The sequence below is a fragment of the Peromyscus maniculatus genome, chromosome 2 (assembly GCF_049852395.1).
Source record: "Peromyscus maniculatus bairdii isolate BWxNUB_F1_BW_parent chromosome 2, HU_Pman_BW_mat_3.1, whole genome shotgun sequence".
In the NCBI taxonomy this organism is placed as follows: Eukaryota; Metazoa; Chordata; class Mammalia; order Rodentia; family Cricetidae; genus Peromyscus; species Peromyscus maniculatus.
In genome coordinates, this window is record NC_134853.1 from 121,026,775 (window position 1) to 121,051,404 (window position 24,630).

The 24,630-nt window shown below is 46.4% G+C and overlaps 1 protein-coding gene and 1 non-coding gene across 2 annotated transcripts in view; one reads left to right on the forward strand and one right to left on the reverse strand.

Moving 5' to 3' along the window:
- Ror1 (receptor tyrosine kinase like orphan receptor 1) overlaps positions 1 to 24,630 on the forward strand; it is a 371,662-nt gene that overhangs the window by 324,234 nt on the left and 22,798 nt on the right. The window contains exons 5-7 of the mRNA XM_006974046.4: positions 13,027 to 13,154; positions 15,045 to 15,362; positions 17,134 to 17,379. Of these exons, the coding sequence (XP_006974108.1) occupies positions 13,027 to 13,154; positions 15,045 to 15,362; positions 17,134 to 17,379 (692 nt within the window). The remainder of the gene's footprint in view (positions 1 to 13,026; positions 13,155 to 15,044; positions 15,363 to 17,133; positions 17,380 to 24,630) is intronic.
- LOC121827690 (U6 spliceosomal RNA) lies at positions 22,926 to 23,032 on the reverse strand. The gene has a single exon (XR_006070008.1). It is a non-coding gene; the product is annotated as a U6 spliceosomal RNA (small nuclear RNA).

Here is a 24,630-nt window from a genome sequence, read left to right on the forward strand (position 1 = left end):
CTCAGTTCCTTTAATGGGTCAAGATCCCAGTCATGGGAGCTGGGCTCCAGGCTCAGACTCTGCTGTCCTCTCTCTCTGCTGCATTCCTTTTCCAGCTTCCAATGACCAGCTCTACGCTGATAACCCCATGTTGAGGACTCAGACTCCCATCTCCCACAAACACCCCGCTTTTAACCTCAGCCTCCATTTGGATACCTGAATGGACTCAAGGACTCACGTGTTTGAATGGGAATCTCTATTGCACTTGGAGACTAGCATTGACCGCTTCCTCATCGGGTGAATACCTCACCCCTTCTAATGTTCCTGTCAAAACTTTCTCCTTCCCCTTGGCTCCACATTTCTCTAGGCCTGCACCCACACCACCAGCCTTTGCTTCCGCCATCTACCCCGGTGTGTGTGTACACGTGCATGTGTCTGGACGAGGCAAGCTTCACTCTTGATCAAGAGGGTATGCTCAGGAGAGCGAATACCCCGAGGCACCAGGCACCGAGGCAGGAAGTGCATTTGGTTTTCCTTCTAACTCAGGTGGTGACTATGTCTTTTCCGCACTGGCTGACCTCAGAGTCTTCATTTAATTGGCTAGTCTGAAAAGAATTGGTACAGAGGAAGTGAAGGAGTAAGGGGTCACTACTCCAGGCTCTCAAATTCTTAGAACACAGCAACGGTCCTTTGTGTAAACAAAGGTTTTACTCATGGTGGGTGGGTGGGGGGTGGGGGATAAACATTTGTAAAAGTCTTACAGTGTGTGGGGAGGACAAAAAAAGATTTGAATTCCTTGTCTTAAACACACATTTTATAGTATTTGATAGAGAAGACTCCTATTTGATATATCTTAAACCCCCTCCTTTAAAAACACTTTTCTTCAAACTCACTAAGATGCTACTCTCTTTCTTTGTCTTATGTTGGAGTAAGAAACTAGAGTTGGGAGGGCGCCTGTTTAGTCATATTGATGAGTAATCCTGAGCTAGGCCCCTATACAAAGAATGAATTATCCCATCGATTTCACCTGCATGGTTTAAGGTGAGTTCACGTGAAGGGACTCTGGCCAGCTTGAGCAAGGCTGCTGCTGCTGGTCGCTGGGGTCAAGGGCAAGCTCATTCAGCTAGACTGTCTAAGCTGAACAGGAGAACTACAGAGACAAGGGGTGGGCATTTTCTTTAAGAGAAATTTTGCTATGGGAAGCTGTTAAAAAGGCAGAGACAGGTGAGCAGAGCAGGGACCTGGTGAGTTTGTTTTCGCACAAGGGGTGCTTCAGCTCACTGATGACAAGGACGGTGTGGAATGGACCAGTCCGTGAGTAGGTAGAGGGGTGGGGTCCAAGGGCTCAAGGTTGGGGTGTGGGGTGGAGCCACTGTGAGAGCAGACTAAAATGGGACAGAAATGGCAAGCTTATCCACCCTTTCTTCTTAAATGCTGACCACGAAGACTTGGCCTCCCTATGGGCTCCTTCAGACTTCATAGGTCATGCCTGCTTCTGACCTTAACCCGTGCCCAGAGTTCACATTCACGCATAGCTTCAAGCCTGAGGGTCTTTGACGCAGTGACAGGGAAGGGTGAGGTAACAAAGGACAAGAGTGACAGCGCCTCCAGATAACCATCTGCTGTAGTTACCTTTCTCAAGATACTTGATGACAGCCACTTCAAGGAGAAAGGGTGATTAGGGCTCACAGTTTGAGAGCAAAGTCCATCGTTGGCATGGAAACCATGGCTGCAGAAGCATAAGGCAGCTGGTCCTCCTGAATTCAGCCAGAAAACAAAGAACAAGGAAGGCTGGCGCTCAGCTCACATCCTTTGTTTTATTCAGTCCAGGTTCCCAGCCCTTGGAATGGTGCCACTCACCTTTAGGGCAGATCGTCTCCCATGAGTTAGCCTCATCTAGAAACTCCTCAGGCATGCCAGGGACTTGATGCCTAAGTGGTTGGTTCTAGAGCTTGTTAAGTTGACACTTAATATCCACTACCACAATATGTGAGCTGAATGTGAGCAGTCCAGAGGTGAAGGCCCGTGCCAGCTTCTTCCTAGTCTGGCACAGAGCAGGCAAGCCAGGGCACAGCAAAAGAGTCATTGTACTTCACGTGCACCTGCCACAGACAAATTCTTTGTACACACTATACCTTTCAGTAGCATACCAGTTTTAAGGTTGCGGAGACAAGGTCCAGAGAAACCCAAGGCCAAAAGAGCTACAAAGTATCTTTCCAGTCTAACCATATGGGGGCTTGGTGAACCCCACAGCTACTTTTTCTCTTTTCCTCTAACTACAAAGTTTAAACCAGAGCCCTATGCTGTGGGATGGTCTGTATGTCAAATTACTCTGATTGGTCAATAAATAAAACACTGATTAGCCAGTGGCTAGGCAGGAAGTATAGGCGGGACTAACAGAGAGGAGAAAAGAAAGAACAGGAAGGCAGAAGGAGTCACTGCCAGCCGCCACTGTGACAAGCAACATGTGAAGATGCTGGTAAGCCATGAGCCACATGGCAAGGTATAGATTTATGGGAATGGATTAATTTAAGCTATAAGAACAGTTAGCAAGAAGCCTGCCACGGCCATACAGTTTGTAAGCAATGTAAGTCTCTGTGTTTACTTGGTTAAGTCTGAGCGGCTGTGGGACTGGCGGGTGACAAAGATTTGTCCTGACTGTGGGCAAGGCAGGAAAACTCTAGTTACAGCCCTACATACTAGCTTTCCAACTGAGGGACTCCAAGAAATAATGACTGGGCATATGCCTACCACAGGCCTCTGTCTCCTTCCACACCTTTACCATCCCCTGCATCATGGTTTGGCTCTTCAGTGAGACAGTGGGATCTTCCCATGCTCCAAACATTTCTCCTCTCAAGTGGACCCCATCATCTTGGACACTGTCTCTCCCATGGCTGTCCCTTTATGGTCAGGACAAAAATCTAGCCTCCTCATCCCTTTGTTATCATTTGAAGTAGCAAGTTTAAAATAAGATTATGTAAAACAAGACTGCATAGGAATTTGCCGGGCGTTGGTGGCGCACGCCTTTAATCCCAGCACTCGGGAGGCAGAGCCAGGCGGATCTCTGTGAGTTCGAGGCCAGCCTGGGCTACCAAGTGAGTCCCAGGAAAGGCGCAAAGCTACACAGAGAAACCCTGTCTCGAAAAACCAAAAAAAAAAAAAAAAGACTGCATAGGAATTTGAGAGGAATATTTAAATCCACAAAGAAAATGTGGATTACTGAGTCTCACTATTCCTCAGACACACACACACACACACACACACACACACACACACACACACACACACCTGGCATTTTGGCCCTGCCGTATTTCCCTTCCCCTTTCCCATTACTTCCATTAAACCAGCTGACTGGCCACTGCTTCCTCTGGGCTAGCATGCCATGTGGTGTCTACTCTCTTTGATACTGACACCTCTTCCCAAAGCTGTCCTAGTGGATTCTCAGCAACAGGCTTCAGTAACCCTGAGAGCAGGAAAGGAAAAAGGACAGAGGTGCTGTGGGGGGCAGGGCAGATGGGAGAGACTGTCTGTAACCCCTGAGTGTCTTCCCTCTCTTCCAAGTTCAGAGCCCCTTGTTGGAACCTGGATGCGGAGAACCAGGAGGCCTCCTGCTCTCTCTCTCTCTCTCTCTCTCTCTCTCTCTCTCTCTCTCTCTCTCTCTCTCTCTCTCTCTCTCTCCCTCCCTCCCTCCCTCCCTCCCTCCCTCCCTCCCTCCCTCTCTCTCTCTCTCTCTCTCTCTCTCTCTCTCTCTCTCTCTCTCTCTCTCTCTCACACACACACACACACACACACACACACCCCAGCCAGTTAGCAGACCTTTATAGCTAGCCCTCTTCATTTCTCTTAAGGAATAAGGAACTCCTTAGATTTCACAGCCCACCCCAGAGACCCCTTGCCCAGCAGACACTGTTCATGTAAAACACCCCCTACTCAGTACATCACAAACTAACCCCTATTTTAATTTCAACTTTTCCAATATTTTTACTTTAGTTGGATTTATTTTGTGCTGAAATTGTTTCTGTGCTGGGAGTTTTGCTTCTCCGGGGTCTGATGGAATATCTTTCCTTCTGTGTGACCTCTTCTCTGGGTCTCTTTCTGGTGAGGATCATCCCAAGTGTGCCAGGTACCTCGGGTACAAACAGGGAACACAGCTTGGGGTCTTTGCTCAATGACCAGAAACGTCACATCTAACCCCCGAAGCTCAGCAGCCTGCACTGCCCTTAAGCGTGTGTCGCAAAATTCCAGCACCACTTGAGGCCACCAACTCTATGTCTAGGCCCATTGCTTGGCTTAGGTCCACCATCCAACAGTGCTGCAGGCTGCAGGAATATCATAAGAACTCAGCTGGTTATGGCAAAGTCACTACCTGGAGGAATCAGGGAATTCTTCCAGAGGAAGCCAAATCCCAAGGAGTTTTTGGTGTTACTTGGCTTGTTATATATCAGCTGTATTCTGTTATGAAAATCATGTGTGCCTTCATAGTTTTCCCAATTGATTTTTCCCTAAGAAGGGCTAACAATGTGGACTGATCACTCTCTAGACATACACATTCCAGGCATTTGGAGAACAGCCTCAGGAAAGGCTTTCTCTGGAATCAGATATCTCCCCTAGCCACTTTCAAGGACTAAAGGAGACATCACCCAGGTGGTCACCCAATTTCCGAGGATTAACAGTGATAACAACCCACAGGCGAGTCTCCTGACTTAAGGTAAATTCCACAAGGGGACACCACCTAGGTCAGGTAGACATTAAGTAATAGCTTTACACAATTTAGCTCAGACCCCTCCTTTCTTACAGCCTTACTAACTTTATAGACCTCTAACTACTTACCTAACCACTTCTAGGAATATTTAGATAACCTTCTGTGCTAACAGCTATGCTCAGCCAGAACTCCCAGTTCAAGCCTCCCTGTAATTATCATTATTGGTAGCATCCGGCCAGGTCCATCACCGGATGGAGGAAAGTACCTTATCAGAGATACCTCTGTACTCTCTAAGAACAGACTTAAGCATCCAGGCTACCTGTTTGAGAAGGCCTGGTGGATGTGCTAATTAAACTTAACTTCCTCCTTCCCCAAATCTTACCTCCAGTTCCAGATCTCCCTTTAACTATCAGCAGGGGCATCTAGCTGTACACAGGTTGCCTAGAGACTGAGCACACTTTCCCCCACCCTGCAGAAAAACGGCAGACAGCTTGGACAGATAGGAGCCACAGGAAAAAAGAAGACAGTTTTATTTTCTCCCATTGACCTAGCAACTTATAGATTTTTAACATCCTTTACCAAACACATTTAAGATTATAGTTGTGCACGTAAGATCCCTCTTCTTAGATATTACCCATATTTAGCCTTTAGTTAATTCATTAGTCACTTCCCCTTTGGGTCACAAATGGTAATTAACAACTAGTGCCCCTCTTTGTAATTCTTATCAACCCTCCATTTGATCCTGATAGTGGACAATCACTGCCTGAGGAAGTTCAGGCTGAGTGTCCTGGGTGGAGGGGAGGATTGTGATTTTGGGGAGATATATAACTGTAAAGCAGAGGACAGAGAAGAGAGAAGAGAATGGCAGAACTAGATGGGTAAGAACTTGAGAGGAACAAACTGAGATGGGAGAGAAGTAGATTGAAGGGCTACAGCAGAGTACTAGAGGAACGAGATGGAAGATGAGGAAGAGCCAGATGAGAGAGAAGGAGACGGGAGAGGAGATGATATGGGAAGGAACAAGATGGATGAGAACCTAGAAGGGGCAGAACTAGACAAAGGAATTAAGATAGAACATAGAGGGGACAGTAGATAAATATAGAGAGAAACCAGGCAAGAAAGGAGCTAGACATGAGAACAGAACTGAAGCTGTGTATAAAGGATGTTATGCCAGAGGAATTAAAGCAAGTGGACTATAGAACTCGGTGTGCTGAGATTCAATTTACAGAAAATAGTCCTCGCCATCAGTAGTTCTCTCTCCTGAGCCCCTGGGATGTATAATATTGAGGCTGGTTCCTCTAATATTATACAAGACAACAGTGTAGTGACATCTTTCAGTCAGTTGCAACACTTTGAATACACATACCCTGGGCAAGTTTTATGTGTAGTCTTCAAGTGAGCACAAAGAGCTGAACCTCTTGGCTGCATGATTTTTGTGGGGTGTCCTGAGTCAAGAAGGCAGCAAACCATTTCCCAGGGTCACCCCAGGCTGCCAGGAAGAGGTTTAAAGTTCCTAACGTTCAAGTTTGATGTAGCCTCTCTATTGCCTTCTGGGGATCCAGGGACTGGATATGCATTCAGCTCTCCATTGCTTTATATGAAGCCTTTTGGATCTACGATCAGCAAGAGAGGGGAAAAGCTGAGACCAAAAAGAAAATAAAACTGGGGGGTGGGTTCTGCCCTACTTCTGAGCGGTAGGATCACATGAAAACTGTAAGAAGCCCCTGAGTTCCCTCTGCCATTCTTTCCACAAACCAAATATTTCCGTCCATAGCCAAAGACACAGAAGAAAAACGCAGGGGAAATCAAATCAATCCTAGTAATGTTTGCAGTAGGAAATCTGCCCAGACAGGCTTATGTGAGTTGCGTAATATTCCACAATCCCGCTCTCCTCAGTGGGAGCTTTTATGGGATGATTTGGTTGTTTGTTGTTGGAGACACACCAAAGCTTGAGTGAAGGATTTCTGATAGAACTCAGGGACCCTGTGCTTGATGGGGTTCCAGCTGTCACCTCTGGCTTCCTGGTGTCGGCCCAACTTCAGAGGTGAAGGAGCCCCTCACAGCAGGAAAACTAGAAACATCCAAGATCATCTGAGCAGGCAAGTGCACCCGACCATGGAAACCTCAGTCAACTGAAGAAGCAGAGCCCGCTCGTTCCCATTAGCGTCTCCCTACCTTTTAATACTGCGCCAGGGCGGTCCTATGGTTTCAAGTGTGTCCTTAAATAGGAACTAAATACATTACATGCCTCATTTTCCTTCAGATTACATTTGTGAGCTACAAGCCCAGGGAATTCTGTTCTCTTTCCAAGCACGCCGAGGCCCCGTATTCTCAGCCCCGCCCTGCAGCACGGCCTGTACCTTCCCATCACTGGGTTGGACACCGTCGCTGTGACATGTTTTTCTGGGAACTATGCAGAACGCTATTCTTCTGTTTGTTTTAGTGGTTCCTAGCCAAGAGGAGGAAAAAAACCTTGAAATCTGATTTAATTTTTTTTTTTTTTAAGCAAAAACCATGATGTGAGACGGAGCTCAGGCCAGCTTCACAAGGGGACAAATGTTCATTTGTCTGTGTCCAGTGGTGGGGGCCATTCCTAGCACTTGACGCGGTCACCTCAGAACTTCTTGTGCTCACAGTGGCATTCCAGTGACCCATGGGCAATGTTAGGGCTTGCAGAGCCCCAGCCTAACAGCCACAGGTCTCTCTTGTGAGCCATCCATCCTCTGAATTGACGTGCCTTGATTGGCTCACTTTGAACATTGACCTTAGGGGTCAGGGACGTTAGCACCTCGTTCTCTTTGGTGCCCACGTTCAGCCTGGTCTTTAGCAAGCAGGGTTGGTGAGGGAAACTGGAGACACCCATCTCACCCATCACCTTCCTGCAGCCATGCCAAGGTAAAGCCCGCTTGAGACTTCTGACCCTCGCCCTGTCCCACCTGCTCGCTCTCCATCTACACCTGTCCAGATGCCCCTTCACCAAAAGCCGTGTGCCCTAGCATGTGCTGTTAAAGATGAGAAGACTTACATTGTGCCACTTCCTCCTGGCTGATGGCTTGCCAAGCACATGTCACACTGCAAGCCATTTCACGGCAGGCAGTCACTCTGGAGACTGCATTTGATCATAACTGGTCCTGCGACTGTCCATGTCTCTGGCAAGCTTCTGTTTACCCTGGAAGGGTTTGGCACCCTTCACTTGGACTCTTAGTGGGATCATGTTTCCCTCTTCCTAAAAAGATTTTAATTGACACATAATTATGCATATTTATGGGGTGTTCCATGTTGTTTTAATACATGTAGATGGTGTACAGTGATCAATCAGACCAGACCCTGGGTCTCATTTATCATTTTCAGTGTTGTATTGGGAATATTCAAAAGGCTTTCTTCTAGCTATGCTGAACTGTAAAAGAAGTAAGTTAGCTGGAGCCAACCCACTGTGCAAGAGGACACTAGATCTTATTCCTCCCATCTAGCTGTGTTCTGTACCCAGGGTCTCAGTCAGATGAACCTGGCAAAGGTCCACAGTCAAGCCTCCTCTGACTTGACCTTGGAAATCCCAGCCAGCACCTTCTCCCAGGCAATGCTCTACCTTGATACACATGAGATTGTTTTCTAATTTCAGTGAACTTTACACAACATAAAAAGAACCATTTTGAAATGAGAAATTTCATTCAATATTGTATGACTTAGACATCTCTAGGTAAGGGATTCTCTAGTCCCCCAGCCCCTGGCAACTACCAATCTATTTTCTGTCCCTGTGGAATTACCTATTCCCAATGTTCCCTATAAATCATATACTATGGACTCCATGACAATATAGCAGGTTTCCTTTATACGGCTAAATACTATTCCACCCTAGGTATCCACGGCATTTTGTCTATCCATTCACCTGCTGATTAACACTGAGATGTCCCACCCTTTGGCTGCTGTGAATGGAATGGACAAGGTTTTATGTATTCTCAATCTCTTAGGTTATGCTCTAGAGTTAGCAAAGTGCTTCTGGATTCATTTTCTTCTCACTAAGGAAAGTTGTGCATTTTAACTGGTCATGTTTCCCCCAACAAGCAACTTTTAGAATGAAATTTATCAGCCGGAATCCATTCAGCAACTGCCTGTCAGCTGCACCCCTGCCCCTGTATTATGGTGAAGAAGAAATCATTTGCAGTCGGAAGCGTTTCCAGGGTGGGCAGTCTAGGCCAGTCTGCTGCAGTCCTGTTGCTGGGTCACGGCCGGGTGAGCACTGTTGCAGATGACCGTGATGTGCAATCAGAACTCACAGGGATGGTTTGGTCAAGGCGCTAGTGGAAGGTGGGAGGTGCCTGACTTTCCCAGGAGAGTTCTGAGGATGCGGCTGGGTGGAAACAATGAGAAGGGTGACAAGATGAAAGGGGACATCCCAGGCCCTAGGATCAAAACACCAAAGCAAACCAGCTTACTATGGCTGGAGACTGGTGAGCAAGTTTGCACCAAAGACCAGCTGGCAGAGCAGGATGGTACCATCTGTATCTCAGAGCAGCTTGCCTTCCTTTGCCTTGGAGCATCCTGGCAAGGCAGTCCACCCACTGCCCTCCTCCTTTGTGTGCCTTCCATGTCCTTCCCATCTCACACTGGAGAATGGTAGACCCTTGCTCTGCTGGATCCCACATAGGAATTGGGATGGTGGCCAAAGCTGGTGACCCAGCATCTGAAGGACCTTTGAAAGACACGGGACACCTCTCACCCAGCATCCAGACAACATTCCAGGTGGCAGCAGTGGGTTCCTGGTACCCTTTCCCAATGTCCTTTGCTTCCTGATGGATCAAGGCATGGCTCCATGATGGCATCCTGACTGTACCACCTTGGTATAGCCTGTTTTTAAGTAGGGGACAGGAGACACAATCAGAAGAAGTGCATGTTGGGAGACAGCCTCCTACCAAATGCAAAGGAAAAGAGTGCCTGGGACTTGACTGTTAGGAGACCAGCCAGCCCCATATCTGCTATTCACACTATGAAAGGAAGGTGCCCAGTTCAGACAAGCTTGGAACTGGCTGCACATAGCTGCCCCTCCTCATGCTCTCCTGCTTTTCCAAAGTGGGAGCATTCACACCTCTACACTCTTCCTAAGCCTGTTGTCTACTAAATGGCTTGATGTCGATTTTATAAGTGTTTGAAATCGGAGTGCCTCATACAAAATACAAACTTGCCATAAAGTCTTATTGGTGAGTAGACTGAATTCGCAGCAGTCCTGAGACACAGAATTGTTACAGACCTGACAACAGAGTAAAGCGGCCTGAGCTTGGAAGTACAACTCAAAGCTGGCTGCGCCGCTTACTGCCTTTGCACATCGCCGCGAGACACTTAACTTCTCTGAGGAGAGGGGCTGGGCAGGCACTGCTTGGATGGAGAAAAGCCGATTCCAGAGGTTCGGCCCCAGACAGTCTGACCTCACAGGTGGGAGGGAGGGCCTGAGCACTGGCAAGCAGTGATCTTTTCCAAGTTTCCGGAAGAGATTTAAAAAAAAAAAAATCAGTTTTGTTGTTATGGTGTGTGTGATGTGCATGGCTAACCACGTTCCTGTTGTTAGAGGATGACTTTGTAAGATCAACTTTCGTCTTCTACCTTCATGGTGGGACAGGAAAGTCCCAAGGGTAGAGCTCGGACGGCCCAGCTGTGGGTAGCAAGTGCCTTTCCCAGCTGAGCCACCTCCAGTGCGCCTGAAGCGTCTTGCATACAGTCGAGGTTGAAACATTGTTCAGATGCATGACACACTCACTTGGCTCTTTTGGTTTAGGACTTTTAAAAACCCCTGCCCCCCGGAGAATCCCAGAAGTTCTGGGAATAATAATAATAATAATAATAATAATAATAAACCCAGTACACCTGCAACTGTGAGTGGTTGCTAAGACATGGGCAGCCAAGGAGCCGTGTTTTGCTTTAGTTTGAAGAAGAAGAAGAAGAGCTATTCAGTCTTTTGAGCAGTCTGGGACTGGAAAGGTGGTAAGAAGTTTAGCCTAAGCCTCACTCATAAACTATGGGAACTCCCAGTGGGCTAAGGATTTATATCTGGAGGCATTTCCAAGGTTTTATCTTCCCAGGAGACTAGATGGAGGCCTTGAGAGTTCAGCATAGGGAGGGAAACTGTTCTCACAACGACGCGTTAAACATCCAGGCTCCGCCAGTGTGGAAGGATAGGAAAGCAAGGCCTGGGTTAGCAGGGGCGGTGGGAGGGGGGGGAGTGCGGGGGTGGACTCTGGGCTCTGTACTTAGGTTTCCAGAAACCAACTTGAAGTCATCCAGAGCCGTCTTTCTCCCCATAGGTTTATGGTATTAGTTACCCAATAAAAGTGGGGTTAATTTTACAGCTCAGGTAAGATCTAAGCCAAAAAGGCTTCACCATTACTGTAGGATTTATGAAAGTAAACACGTGGGCTACGTGAGGGACTGTGCAGCCCTGGAGTCTCCAGGTTGTTCTCCCAGGTAGATGTGCTTGTTGATCGTGTGTTTGAGGCTCGGTTTCCAAGGCTGTGCAGTACAAACTATTTCAGGATGAAGGCAGAGATGCTTTACCCGTCTTCACCTTCAAATCGAGTCATTTAGAGAATGAATGGAGGACACTGCAGAAGACAAGTGTCCCATTCCATGGCTGTGCACTCACTGGCAGCTATCCTGAGCCTTTTAGTCTCCTAGGAGTGTGAAACTTGTAGGTGGGGAAGTCCAGCTCCGCTCCCAACCACTGTTTAAAAAAAAAAAAAAAAAAGGCACTTAGTCAATGTCTCCTTTTTGAATGAGTAGCCTCTGGAACCACTGTAAATACTTGAATGACAATAATGTATCAACTCTGAAGTCTCAAGGAATTTGTATAGCAGCCAGTCATGGTAGTACATACCTGTAGCTCCCAGTCACTTGAGAGACAGAGGCAGGACTATTTCAAGTTCAAAGTCAAGCTGGACAACATAATAAGACTGGTCTCAAAAACAACATAAATCTGTCAATGGTTAGCACTTACCTAGCACATGAGGCCCTAGTTCTATCTCTCGTGCTGCTAAATTAGCACACAAATAACAATCTTTTATATTACTTGATGGGGTCCCATGGCTTATGCCTATAAGACAGTGAGTATTACCTCTGTTTTAAAGGCAAGGATCATAGGATGCACAGATCTGAGCCAGCCTGCCAAAAGAACACAGGAAGAGTGTTTTGGTACCGCGCCTTCTAACTTAGAAGAAGCCACACAAGGCAAATGGGTAGAGATGGTGTTGACCGCAGCCAGAGGAGAAGAGCTGGCATCAAAGTGAACTCAAGAATACAGCAGGCAGTCTTCAGTGTGGCCAAATCTGTTGTTCCACCCTCTGGTTCTTCCCTCTATGTGCACCCCCACTGAGGACTTCTGTGGGACCGAGTGTCCATCCTGAATCCTGGTCACTGTCTTGAATTCTTGTCACTGTCTGGTGTCATTTATTATCATTTTTATTATTTTTTATTTATCATTTATTATTATGATTTAAAAGCAGCCAAAATTCTTGTGGCTATTTCTTTTTTAAAAAATTTTTACGATTGTAGCCGGGCGGTGGTGGAGCACGCCTTTAATCCCAGCACTCAGGAGGCAGAGCCAGGCGGATCTCTGTGAGTTCGAGGCCAGCCTGGGCTACCAAGTGAGTCCCAGGAAAGGCGCAAAGCTACACAGACAAACCCTGTCTCGAAAAAAACCAAAAAAAAAAAAAAATTACAGATTGTAGAGATAAGATTTTCATTGATGTTTGCTGTAGAGTTCCTTGGATTTAGTGGCTAATCTCAAGTCCTTTGGTCTGCAACTTGGCTTGGCTTCTCTTCTAGATAGACAGGACAGGTCTTACCCAGTGAGGAGCCGTGACACTCAAGGGTCCCCACTAACTCACAGATGCATCAGCTGCCTACCCTGAGCATCTCCTAATTGACATGTCAGTTGTCGTGAATCTTGTGGCTGATGTGTCCACGCCTTTGTAGCAAATGGAGCAGAAATAATCTGCACTTAGGAAAAAAACTGTAGAGCATGTGCCCAGATTTCCAGCTCGCTTCCTCTTCCCTCTCAGGGCTACATCATCTTCCAGCCCACCACCAGCTGCAAAAATAAAAGTTCTTTCCCATATTTAAGAATGATTTTGCGCTTCAGGATGATTTTCTGGGGGTGTAGGAAACTTGACCAACGTGACCAACAGATGTTTTAAGGGATGTTTTGAGAGCTGAATTAAAAAAAAAAAAATCCCCAAGTGTGGTCTTTACTATATGGTGCCCAACTGCGCCCCCTCGTGGCCATTTAGGGCGTTGCACAACCAGAATGGATGGTGTACCTAGGTAGTTCTGTGCTAAGAATCCCTGTGCTTTGTTTTTAGAGATGAGTATGAAGAAGATGGATTCTGTCAACCATACAGAGGCATTGCATGTGCACGATTTATTGGCAACCGCACTGTGTATATGGAGTCTTTGCATATGCAGGGAGAAATAGAAAATCAGATCACAGGTAGGTAACATCAAAGAAATGATACTTACATAACTATTTTTCTCGCCAGAAGTTTTTCTGGGCTCCTTTCCTGACAGAGGATTAGGCTAAGCATGGGGGTGGGGAGTGGAACCATAAAGAGGCATGAGATGTGATGTCTGTGCTCTGGAATTTACATTAAAATAATTTATTAGAGGTTAGTCTTGGAGGAAAAGGAAGCCTCAAGAAGTCTCACATTCATGCAAACACTCAATAAATATTACTGAGTGCTTTCAGTGTGCTGGGACCAGACTGGACACTGGGGAGAGGCGAGAGTGAATGAGCCAGGTATGGATGGCTCTGCCTCCGCAGAGCCTGCTTGCATTGGGAAGTCATGTGATGCCGACTAAGAAGGAACGAGCTTGGACTAGAACATTCATCCCAGAGCTGTTGTTACAGAGACTTCAGGAAACTGCTGCCCTGCATGAGCACCACAGTCAAGTACTTCCTAACACCCGAGGGAGGGAGGCTCAGCCCACCACCCACCATTTTGCACCTAGCTGTGGTGGTCACAACCGTCTCATGTCCCTTTCGGGAGTGCAGCGGCTGTGCCCTTGGCAACGTGTTAAAATGCCCTCCATGAGATTCTCACAAAAAAACTGCCAAATTTAGCAAATACAGACATGGGCACCCAGTTACCTCTGAATCTCAGATGAATGGCAGGTTGATTTTAGTATGACTGTATCCTACAAGTTCCTCTGAAGGACATGCATAATTGTTATCTTAAATGTGAGGATTTAAAAGAGACATGGAGAAATCCATGATGAGACAAAGAAAAGGCCAGAATCTGTTCTCCCAGCAACTTGACAGAACTGAGAAGCAGCTCAGGGGAACTGTGGAACCAGAAACAAGGACAGGAAGGTGAAATTCTCTCTGTTGAAGCCCTCGGGGTTTTGAGAACAAGAACAGACACAGGCCTAACAGGGAGAATACGCTGAACTCGGGGTTTCCACCCAGTACAAGAACATGTGGACAAACTTTAAAATATGAATACACATTAAATAAATGCTGTTCTCCTATAAATATTTGGTAATCGGTGTATAATAGCCCTCTTTTGGATGTGTTTAGTGAGTATTGGCTTGCTGGAAAGTATTATAGTTTCATTTTGTTTTTGAAAAAAATCACTTCATTTTGTTTGACCCAACATTTCCCAGACTCATTTGGCCTCTGTGGCCCTTGCTTCTCAGATGTTGTTAATATGCTATCAGCTTAATGTCCCTAGGAATGAACTCTGGGAAACAGTGTAAACAGCCTCATGGGCAGCCTTCAGGGCTGGTGCCCTTTTGGCACAAATGCCCCGTATGTGAGGTTAGGCTGAGATCCTATGATGATGCATTCTGGGACAATTGAATTGTGGTCTTCCGGTGCATTGCCTCATTTTCCGAAGATGGAATAGAAAGTATTCAAGCCACAATGAAATGAAGCAAGTCGTCCAAAGCCACCCAGCAACTCCTGGCAACACAGTCCTATGCTCAGCTCAAGCTCTGCCTGAAACAAGCTCTGAGCTGGGCCTCTCGGATGTCTTAGAACCTCACAAAACTAATAAAGAGGATGGGGTGAAACACCAAGTTCTATTGCTTTGTAGGGGGAAAAAAAGAAAATATATTGTACTTTAACCCAATTAATTCTTTTTATTAGGAAATGGTACATATGTAATTTAATCCTGTTTTTCTAACTTTGTAGTCAAAATGATTTTTTCAAGCCAGTGAAAGTGAGCTGCTTAGACATCTGAAATGAATCTCCTCGCCTTGGCCTTGTGGGCTTGAGCCCAGGAGATTCCCTGCAGTGTGTTTCTCCCTGGTATCTGTTGACTGGATCACAGCAGAGATAAACCCTGGCCCTTGGGAGTTAATAGCTCTGTTTGCTTTTCAGCTGCCTTCACCATGATTGGCACCTCGAGCCATTTATCTGATAAGTGCTCCCAGTTCGCCATCCCGTCCCTGTGCCACTACGCCTTCCCATACTGTGACGAAACCTCATCTGTCCCCAAGCCCCGCGACTTATGTCGTGATGAATGTGAAGTCCTGGAAAATGTCCTGTGTCAGACAGAGTACATTTTTGCCAGATCAAACCCCATGATTTTGATGAGGCTGAAGTTGCCAAACTGTGAGGATCTTCCCCAGCCGGAGAGCCCGGAAGCTGCAAACTGCATTCGGATCGGCATCCCCATGGCGGATCCCATAAACAAAAGTAAGTGGGGGCTCTGACACACAGTAACTGCTCATGTCGGGACTGTGCCCACTGATCACGGACCTTCCAGGGAGCTGAATACCATGCCTGAGCCTTCTGTGGTAGGTTAGACAGAATTGCCTTAGAGAAGTTTCATGAAGATAACTGTAGAATACAGGATCTGGTTCCCTCAATAGCTTCAACACAGAATGAATCAGAGGAATCAGGAACAGGTCTTCAAACGTAAACTCACAGACGTGTGTTCACAATACTGGAGAGATGATCAGCCGTTAAGAACACTTGCTTGCTGCTCTTGCAGAGGGCCCGGGTTCAGTTCCCAGCACCCACATGGCAGCTCATAACTATCTTTAACTCCAGTTCTGAGGGATCCAATGTCCTCTTCTGGCTCCATAAGCACCAGGCATGAATGTTGTGCACACATATACATGCAGGCAACACACACACACACACACACACACACACACACACACACACACACACTAAATAAAAATAAATGCTTTTTAAAGGAATGTTCGTGATAGAATTATTCACAAAAGAGGCTGAGGATGCAGGTCAGTTGGTAGAGTGATAGGTCAGCATGCGCAAAGCCCTGGGTCCGTTCCCAGCATTACATATACTGGGTGATGTATGTCAGCTATCCCAGCACTCGAGATGGGACCATGAGATCAGAAGTTCGAAGCCATCCTTCCCTACACTGTGAGGTTGTGAGTTCAGGTCCACTCGGAGATACTAGAGGCCCTACCCCAAAATAACCTTTTATTATGAAAACATGAGATGGTATATGCACCACATTGAAATATCATCCATAAAAGGAATGAGATACAGGCATATTTCATAACTGGATGAAACTTGAAAGGATAATGCTAAGCACATAACCACTGCATGATCCCAGGTATATGAAATGTCAAGAATGGGCAGATTCATTGAGACATGAAGCAGATTCGAGATTCTGAGGCTGTGGTCGGGGGAGGGACTGCCTGATGGATATGGAGTTCACTTTGGGGATGATAGGCACGTCGTAAAAAGTAGTAGGAGAGCTGTAGCGCTCTCCGGTTGGGAATGTATCGAGTGTGCCTTGTTCTGTTTCATACTGTGTATCCTGTACCACACTTGATAAATACCTGTGAAGGTGCGCTCCCTTTCCCTAGTCTCTGACCACTCCAGACAGAAGGCTATCCCATTGCCTGTCTCCTTTTCACCTAGAATTAATTTTCGTGTTAGTTAATGCCATTTTTGTGGTTATCTGATAGTGTATAGGGCCTGAAGGACCATATACCAGAGCCTGCCTTCCCACAGGCAGGCAGCCCATTCCGTCAGCGCAAGCAGTCCCAACTCTACTTCAAACACAGACTGCACCCCTCTAGCCCTCTAAATGACACGTCCTGTGAGTTACCCCTAAATTCACTAATCACACAGTTTCTACGACCTCCAGTGAATCTTCCTTGAGACACTTACTCACGCACCATGAGAAATTCCTCCTGTGCCCAGGTCCCTCCCCACGCCCATTTCTTTGGTATTCCCCATTAAAAACACTGCCAGGCTCATTTTCTTCCCAAGCATAAGCTTTAAATCCTCCCAGGAATGTGAATACAAGGCAAGCCAAGTCCAAGCCCAGCAAACAGGGAGAATGGCCCACCCCTCCCCGATGGCAGGGAGACCTGGGACAGCAGGGTCCTTGGGCTACCCTCCTTCACACCCAAACTGCTGCCAAGGAGGACAAATCCCCTCTGTTTCTGACTAGCAGTCTGGGCTTTTCTTTCATGTTTTTCAGATCACAAGTGCTACAACAGCACAGGTGTGGACTACCGGGGAACGGTCAGTGTGACCAAGTCGGGACGCCAGTGCCAGCCGTGGAATTCTCAGTACCCCCACACACACAGCTTCACGGCCCTGCGCTTTCCGGAGCTCAACGGAGGCCACTCCTACTGCCGTAACCCTGGCAACCAGAAGGAAGCTCCCTGGTGCTTTACCTTGGACGAAAACTTTAAGTCTGACCTGTGTGACATCCCAGCATGCGGTAATTAAAAGTCACTGGCTCTGCTGTATTCTGCCACCTTTCAAATATAAGCCTAGGAGAGTGAATTTGGTTGCTCATACTCTCGATTGCAGACCATCTCCGTCATACAGAAGCCTGGCTGTCTCTACAGGCACCAGTGCCCGCCCCCCCCCCCCCCCAGGAGTCCCTGTAGTCTTTGCCTTGTGGGACTGCTTTCCAGAGGCACGTGTCAGATAGCCAATTGCAGTCATTCCTGTAGCAAAGGGTGTTTTCCCAGGATGTCCACAGACGCAGGAACCTTCTTGGCACGCAGGTGCCTCAGAAGCGGTGAGAAAACTCTTCCGTCTCACTGAAATCACCCATGAAGCAGGATGAATCTGCAGTCATTGCTCAGTCGCCCAGGGCAGTCTACTACACTGTGATCTTTGTCTTGACTGCTAACGGTACAGAAGGGTAGAGATTTCTGGAAGAAAAACGGAGTTTCTATCAGTTTGTTCACTTCTACAGAATGATTATAGAGTGAGAGAGGAGATGAAAATGTTGGTGAGAAAAGCCTAGAGTTTGGAGCTGATTCAACTTTATGGTCCTAGTATTCATGTCCAGATGGACTGGGCTTCCCAGGGGGTGGGTGAGCTGGGATGTCACTGCTTGAGAAAGCCAGAGCCACAGCTGCAGAGTAGGACAAACAAAATGAGTGGTCCCAGAAAACAGATCACAGTCATAAGGAGCTGGGTGTCTGGATGGATGATAGTCCAAGCCATTAATTGTAAACCCACTTATCAGGGAAGGAGGAGAGGCAGGGCCCTGAGAGTGGCCTCGCACATCCCAAAAGAACAAGGAGTGGGTCCCAGAGCAAGGAGGAGGAATAGATGAGGTTCCTCCCAAAGGGAACAGACCCAGCGGGCTGGTGAGCTGGAGGCTTCCTGGGATGGAAGCCTGATGCTGAGAGCATGGGCAAACATTACTGTTCTGATCAGAAGGCTGACATCTCGACATGTTGAAACAGAGCAACTTTATCAGGAAGAGAGGCGGAGGAGGCAGTGGCCTGTGGGCAGGTTCAGGGTGTATTTGGAAACTAGCAATAATAGGGTCATTGGTGGGTCAGATGTGGGATACAAGAGAAAACTCGAGGGTGAATCCAGAGCTTTGGGCTTTGGTGGCTTTTTGCACAAAGGAAGAAAATCACAGAAAAGGAATTTTGGTGGGACCTGAACCAAACACTGCTAATAAGAAATACATCGTTTGTTCCATCTGGATGAATAATGCCTTACCCTTTAGATGATTCTTTTCTGTTTTTAAGACAGGGTCTTGCTATGCAGTCCAGGCTGGCTTTGAAATCGTGAAATCCCCTACCTCATCTTTTGAGTGCTGGGAACTTTGAAGCATGCACAACCAACCCGGACATTCTCTCGTGGATGTCTGGTCGTTAGCATCCAGCTAATGCTGTTCAGAAGTAGGAAAGTCACTTGCTCCCAAACTGCAAGATGTGTGTATGATCTGATTCAAGGACTCAAGTGCTGTTATGATATTTCAGATGGCTCATATCTGTAGAGCACCTACTGCGTGCCTTTAGGGTGCCTGCTGCTCAGTGACCTCATCCCCATTTAAAGCTCATGACAGGATATGGAGAAAGTGGTTTTGGTGTGTGCCAATGAGGTTCAGAGGGGTCAGAGGACTTACCTGTATCCCACAGCCAGACACTGACAGAGCTGGACCTGAAACCTTCATCTCTGGCTTGCAGCTCTGGCAACCCGAAGGTTGTGCTCTTCTGACCGACATCCTCCGTCACTAATCTAAAAGTATTATGACAAATAGAATTTTTTAAAAATGCAAGAACCACAGGAGGCTCCATCTCTAGGCTTCACCATGCTGCTTCTAGACTTTGCTGGTTGTGGTGTCTCATTATTTCATGGCATTAGTTAGTGATACTGGAAGGGCACAGTGTATCTCTTTTTTTCTTTAGGGTTTTTCTGAGATAGGGTTTCTCTGTGTAGCCCTGGCTGTCCTGGAACTCACTCTGTAGACCAGGCTGGCCTTGAACTCACAGAGATCCACCTGCTTCTGCCCCTGATCCCGGGTGCTGAGATTAAGGTGTGCACCACTACCACCCAGAGTATTTCTTTCTTGATATCAACTTGCAGGTAGCTTAGTCACAATTTTTGGTACTGGTTAATTCTTGTCATATGAACAGTAAGTTTAGGTGAACATTAAATCTAGAAGGAGACTGTTTTTGCTACTTAGGATTTTTTTGTTTAAAGTTTTTTTTTGTTGTTGTTGTTTGTTTTTCATTTTGGAAGAACACAGTACCTCTTGACCTCTTCAAGCCAACCACATATGCACTGATTAAAAGAACAGGGAATCCTTGGCATGTAACCAATAAAAAGCTGATGAGAGACAGTGGCTCCCTAGTGTGGAAGTCAGAAGAAGGCCAGCAAATACCAAGGCTTCTCAGAAGCCCTTGAGCAGACCACCTCTAAGAGAGCGGTCACAAGGGAACCCTACTTTGTAACTGCTGTAGTGCACCCAAAATGCTTTTGTTTCATCCTCACAAAACAGCATAAAGACAAAGGAGAACTCTCCAGCACTGTTCCCTCCCACTCGGTCTCCTTTCCTTTCCAAGTGCCTCAGCATCGAACCCAGGGCCCCAGACAGGCTGGGCAAGCACTCGGTGGCTGACCTATCCCACAGCACTCCAGTTCTGTTTTACCCTCGGAGGAAGCAAGGCTCAGAACAGTGAATGGACCCACCCAAGTTCACCAATTGTTAACAGAGACCAAGTCTCCTTCATCTAGGACCATTGATCTCTGTTCTACACCAGTGTTCCTCAACCAGGGCAAGTTTGCCACCCAAGGACACTTGGCGAAGGCTGCAGGTGTTTTGGTTATCATTGTTGTCATGGGTGCAGAATGTTATTGGCATATATTAGGTAGAAGGCAGGGGTGCTATTAGGTGCCCTAAGATACCCAGAATAGCCACGTAAAGAATGATATTAACAATGCCAGTGCCAGAATAAAGAACCTTTCTCTATACTGTATAATTGTAGACTAGACAATAACAATATTAAACAGTAATACATTAGCCATTTATTGTCATTAGAATAAACCAAAAATATAGTAAGGAGTTCTATAACCTCTGAGTAAGGAAGCTTTTTTCCCCCATACATAAGAAAGCTGATATTCAGAGATGTTTAATACCTTGTCCAAGGTCACATAGCTAAAACAAAGTAGACCCATGTATCAACCTACAGTCAGCCTTCTAAGTTGTGGGGTTTGTACATGTGAGCATATGTGGAGATAGATAGACAGACAGCTTTTAAGAGCTCTTGAGCTCACAAGGCATCTCAGAGGGAGAAAGGCTCTTGCCACATTTCCATTCCTGGCACCCACATGGTGGAAGAACTCCTGCAAGTTGTGCTCTGACCTCCACATACATGCCATGGTGTGTGCGTGTACACACACACACACACACACACACACACACAGTATACAAAAAAAGTGTAGTAACTTCATCCTGCAATGAGCTGTATGGTGTGGGGCAGATTGGAAATGAGTCATTTTCCTTCTCCATCTCAATAGGATAGAATTTCAAGGGAATGTTCTTGCATTCTCTAGTTTGGTCAAAGCTAAGGAAATTTCAAAATTATCATGGGATTTCTCATTTTCCAACCAACAATTTTTGTTTTAGTTTTGACCCAGTCAGTCTAAAAGAAATAGTGTAAGTTTTAAGCAGAAAATACTGGCATTGGTTATGCTTTCTAAAATACCCACAACTCCAAGTTTGCTGACGATTGTTTTAGCTGTGAATTTTCACTCTAGAATAGAATATAAAATTAAGTTCAGCCTAATACAGCTACTTAGAATTCTGGGAGTTGCCTGGGCAGGATCAGGTGTGTGTGCCTAGAGGATTCTTAGAGGAAGCTTTTTCCCCCCGTTTTTTAAGGACAAAACGTAGTATGAGCAAGGCCTCACCTCTCATTCCTCCTGTTTATCGTTCATATCCCAGGGACTTCTGACCTGAGAAAGACTGTCACTCACTGAAACCAGTGTGCCTTGAGCTTCTAGGCTTCAGACGCTGAATGAGTAGACAACACCCTATAGAAACATACTATCTAGTGAGGGCATCAAATGAGAAAGGCAGGACCACAGTGAGCCCTGGTAGCGGGTTCCCGTCACTGTGTCGGCCATCTTTGCAAGCTAATGATGTGTGTTTGCTGCCAACAGGATGGCTGCTGCCGGGTGAATATCTTGCTAGATTCTTACACCAGTATCTGGCCTAAGACTCGGCTGATGCTCAATAAAATATGTTGCATTGATTCATTTCATTCTCTCAGTAACCACAAGATCAGGGATCATCTCCATTTTAATGATGGAGAAGCTAACAGAGGTATTTGATTTCCTCTTGCCAAGACAAAAGCAGGTCACTGGACTCCTCCTGCCCTCCCACCATGCCAAACCTCTTTCAAGGACAAGCTCAGGTTTTTTTTTATTTTGTTTTGTTTTGATTTTTTTGGAGGAATGATCATTCTCTTAAAATTCTCCTTTGCTCTTTCATCATCCTGATCTCTGTGCTTTGGGGTACTGTCCGTTGATTTCCTTATTCACAACTCCAAGGATGTGGGAAGGAGCCTGGAGATATAAAGGGTCCTCACATGACCTTTGCCCTCTCCCCATGAGTCCCATCTCTGTTCCCCTGAAGTGTCCAGTTGTCGAAGCTGCAGAGCTCCATTGTTTGTGTCTTACTTCTAGCCCCTGGCCACCAGCTTTGGGTGAGGTGGAAACTCAGACACTGAACTGAAAAGGACTCGGTTTGTCAGTGTCCTCCCCCACCGGCACCTGCTGTATGTTACCTATTTCTCCTTATGTAAAGGCCTCTCCTCTACCAAAGAAGCTCAACTCCTAAGTGGCAGTATGGCTTTCACCGGTGCCCACGCAGCTCCATGTGGAGTGGTTATAGCTGGCCCGTGGCTTTTGTTTGTCCTCCGGCACCTCGGCTTGCAACAATTTGCCAAAGGGCACAATGTTGGGTCCTGTACCTGAATAGCCTTGACTTGTCCCATCACTTCCCCAACCCCCTCTTGGGCTCTGCTTTGTCACAGACCATTTTCTGCAGTGTGGTAGTTTACCACTCTGGGCAGGGCAGATGTTTTCCAGATTGCGAACACTGCAGTTTTTAACTCACTCTGTCAGCAGCCTTCTCCCGTATTTCACAGCAGACCTGTTGCAAGGCAATTTGTCATTCAGCCATTTCTTTCAACCAAAATTGAACATTACAGCAAGCTGGATGGTGGCGAGGGATGGAGACGAACCTTTTGTAGTCTGCAGCGTCCTAGAAGAGCTATTTTTGTACTGCAGATTTCTAAAATGTACTTTAGTTTCTAGTCTTTATGTATTTGCAGCAAAGAAATGAACATTAGTGAACCAAAATCTACTGCTCAGCCATGCTATATTTTTAGCCATAAAATAATGTGCTTTCAAGGTGGTTTTTGCTGTTGGTAGTGGTGGTGGTGGTTTAGTTTAAGATTTGTTTTTTGTTGCTTTTGTTTTTGTTTTTGTTAATTTTGTTTTGTTTTAAATATGGAACACTTTAAGAATTTGCATGTTATCCTTGTGCAGGGGTCATGCTAATCTTCTCTGTGCCGATCTAATTTTAGTATATGTGCAGCTGAAGAAGGCACTAGTTTTATTTATTTATTTATTTATTTATTTATTTTATTTTATTTTATTTTTTTGTTTGTTTGTTTTTTTGTTTTTCGAGACAGGGTTTCTCTTGTGTAGCTTTGGTGCCTTTCCTGGAACTCACTTGGTAGCCCAGGCTGGCCTCGAACTCACAGAGATCCGCCTGGCTCTGCCTCCCGAGTGCTGGGATTAAAGGCGTGCGCCACCACCGCCCGGCAAGTTTTATTTTTTAAGTATAGGTAAATCTACACATGTCTATGGATCTGCATATGTAATGTGTGAGTGCAAGTATCCATGGAGTCTAGGAGAGTCAGCATCAGATTCCCCGAAGCTAGAGTTATAGATGGTTGTGAGCCACCCCACCCAGGTGCTAGGGACTGAACTAAGGTCTCCCGCACAATCAGTCTATGTTAACCACTGAGCTATGTCTCCAGACCCTGTTGAATTTTCACCTGCCAATGAAATGCCCAGTTGTTGAGCCACTGTGTAGCTGCTCTTGAAATAAACTTTGGAAAAGTCATCACTCTTCAGACCCATGCCAATAGGAACTGCTCATCGCCTCTCTTTGATGACAGACTTCTGATAGTCCACAATGGTGGTTGCTGTTGACTTGATGGCAGCCATTCATGCTTCTGGCAGGAAACAAATGGCACCAGCAGAAGAGGAGAGTTTGGATGATGGTTTAAAGGGGTGTGTTATCAAGGACAGGGAAGGAAGAAACTAGTCTCCCACATGCTTTCCCTGCATCCACCCACTGCTGTTGGAAGACAGATCAGGGGCTCCCATTGATAGTGCCCACAGAAGTCAGCTGTGAACAAAACAGAAGACGACTAGGATCTGGCTGTCTGAGGACACTCAGGATTCACTGACTTGGCATGGCTCTGTAGGCGTCAAGAGCTTTGTAGGGCCCTAACTTAGCTGTGTTCACTCAAGTATAAAATCAGAGAATCTTGGGAGGACCCATGAGACTCCCCAGGGATGGAGCACTTGCTCTCCTCTGCAGTGGAGTGGTTCCCAGCACTCCCGGGTCTGCTTCTGTGACACAGAAGCCAAAACTGACGAGCTGAGGGTACAGTGCAAAGTTGGGGTACTTGGCAAGCATACACAGGCCCTGGTTCCACCCCCAGCACTACAGATTCCAAATGTCTTATCCTAATTTGGCTTTGTCCTTGGCTCCTTTTCCTCACCTATTCTCTGCCTCTGGATGGTTCTTGCTTTTTCAAATTAGAAGACACTTCTTTAGAGTAGAATACATCACTTCGTGTTTTGTAACCAGCACAAGCTGAAGTAGTCCATGTCGTGCTTGGTTATTTCCCAGTACTGGCAATGGAAGCTGCTATGTGGCTGGCTGGAAGTCCATATATGTTGTCCTTAGGGCATTTCCATCATACTGCGTGTGCTCCACTTGAACCCTGAACTTGCCTTCAAAGGGAAGGGAGTGGGTTACATCACTACCTGTTTGAACTTTGTAAATCCTGGATTTTATGAGCAAGGTCTTTCTTCAGCTAGAAGGCAAATTCTAGTATTTGTCTACAAATTTCAGCTGCTGATTTGTCCTAGGGTTGGCCCTCTTCGAGAAGAATAAGGAAATCATCAC